Below are 2,320 nucleotides of genomic sequence, written 5' to 3'. Positions count from 1 at the left end.
TTTATTAATGCAGGATATTACGAGTAACATTTGGCTTGCTTGGTACAAATGGTTGATCTTGACATGGACTCATAAGAATTGCTGTGTTTAGAGATTTAGGTGAAGTTATTGTCCCAAGTTCCAAGTTGTTCACAAAATCTCCAGGACTCACTGATCAAAGTCAGTAATGGAGCCAGGAACCTGACAGAACTATTCTTGCTATGACACTCTGCTTCTAGTATGAGGACTTCTATTTGGAACCAACTTTGTTCATTAACATCTGTTATTCATCTCTTTACTTATTCATTTATTCATATGCATGAAGTATTGATTATGTATAAGGAATTATGTACTATGCAAGCCCCAAATCCTCTCTTTGGCAGCTTCAATATTTCTCACATCTGAAAAAAACCACATTTTTGTTGGTCAAACCATGACCCTTCTGACAATGAAAGTGGTAATATTCTCAGACAATTGGCCTAACCTCTTACTATTGCAGTCACATGAGGTCTCTATTTCAATCTGTCTCATTTTGGATTAGGAGTGTGAAATGGGTTAATGGATGGACAGATTTGTTGATAGGTGCTTTTAGAAATACTATTAAAATTATTGAATTTAAAGGTCAATTTAAACGTCTCTGAGTACTTTCTCATCTCTTTACCTGTCCCAATAAATAAGACATCATATTGGCCATCCTCAGCTTCCACTCGATCCACTGCTATTTGTTTCAGGTTATATTTTCCATCTGTTTTTACCAATATTGGTTTTTTATGGGCAGGTTTTATGGCCTGGTACATTAGTGGATGACTTCTTGCAAATCGGATGGCATCATCGGGATAGTCCTTGGTGGTTCCGTATCTCCCTCCATTTACATTGCTGGCACACTGAAAAACAAGTGAATTACATAATTCTTTTTGCCTTACACCAAAAGAGAAAATTTACAATCAACCACGAGAAGAATCAGAAAAATTGAGGATGTCAAATTAGTCAATTGTTCATTTGGAAATATATAGTAATCATACATTTTTCTTTTTTTTTACCTTTTATTTTAGGTCCAGAGGTACATGTCCAGATTTCTTACATAGGTAAACTCATGTCATGGGGGTCTGTTGTACAGATTATTTAGTCACCCAGGCACAAAGCCTAGTTCCCAACAGTTCTTTTTGTCTGATCCTCTCCTTCCTCCCACCCTTTGACTGCAAGCAGGCCCCAGTGTCTCTTATTCCCCTCTTTATGTCCATGTGAGTAACTATACATTTTTCATTACAGAAATGGAATCTTCCTCGGAAATTGGAAAGACTAAATTTTTGCAAACATGCAGCATTAGAAATACAGAGAAACTAGAGGAATTCTGGAAAAGTTAGTTATAGTTAATATCAAGACTTTGGGGATGGTCAAAATGTTTAACATCATAAATAAATCATTTTCTCTGTTTTTGAAATTTGCTTTTTGTAATAAGTTACATTGTGAAGGGAAACAATCTATTGTTCATACAAAGAGAAGAAATCTTTTTGCTGTGCAGAAACTTCTCTCTAACTAAGGATCACAACTGTACAAAATAGCTTTACCACTATTGAGTCTATGATAATATGATGAGTGATGGTTCTGATTGGCTCACTGACTATAGAATTTTAGTGGTTCAACATAAAAATCTATTCAGATGTTATCACTGTTAATTATCAATGGCAAAAAAAAACTATGTTTACTATAGTCTATATGAATTTGTATTTTTAATGGATTTGACAAAATAAACTGGAAAACAAGAAATATGTGCTATAACGTCAGTTTTTAAACCACTGACTATAAAATTAAATACTCAACAGTAGCTTAAGTTACTCATTGGAAAACCTTTAAATGTGTTGATTCTTGCTTGTTGGTAACTGCTCCCTCATTTTACATATTTTCCTCCAGAACTAGCAGCAATTGGAATGATTACCTTGATAAAAATTTTCCACTTTAGAATAAAAATACAGTAGTTTAGTAATCAGATTCCACAAAGAGGACATTTATAATGGTGTGGTTTTTAAAATCAAACCATATTTCCTAATTTGGCATGGATTTTTCACTTGAGTGTACTTTCATGATATATAATTGGAAACATTTTGGACTAGCTTGGAAGCAGATCCATAACCAGTCACTTCCTCCAAATCTCCTTTAAGACCATGTGGTTTCAAGAAGCATTTCCAGCAAAGCCACAGGAGTAGGTTTTCTCCATTTAAAATTGTAATTTCAATCAATAGAGTGAAATAAAATATACTTTATGTCTTACTGGAAGTAATAATTTTAAGCTAGTGAGAGAGAGTGATTGAAATGGTAAAGCCTTAACACTTGTTAATGGAGG

General features: G+C 34.0%; 1 protein-coding gene across 1 annotated transcript in view; it reads right to left on the bottom strand.

Moving 5' to 3' along the window:
* Positions 1–2,320, bottom strand: part of SEMA3E (sema domain, immunoglobulin domain (Ig), short basic domain, secreted, (semaphorin) 3E) — a 324,952-nt gene that overhangs the window by 41,792 nt on the left and 280,840 nt on the right. Inside the window, exon 11 of the mRNA XM_011996070.1 lies at positions 641–863. Within this exon, the coding sequence (XP_011851460.1) occupies positions 641–863 (223 nt within the window). The remainder of the gene's footprint in view (positions 1–640; positions 864–2,320) is intronic.

Source organism: Mandrillus leucophaeus, unplaced genomic scaffold (assembly GCF_000951045.1).
Source record: "Mandrillus leucophaeus isolate KB7577 unplaced genomic scaffold, Mleu.le_1.0 Scaffold50, whole genome shotgun sequence".
Classification (NCBI taxonomy): Eukaryota; Metazoa; Chordata; class Mammalia; order Primates; family Cercopithecidae; genus Mandrillus; species Mandrillus leucophaeus.
The sequence above is the reverse complement of the archived record's forward strand: the minus strand, read 5'-3'. Positions and strand labels throughout refer to the sequence as shown.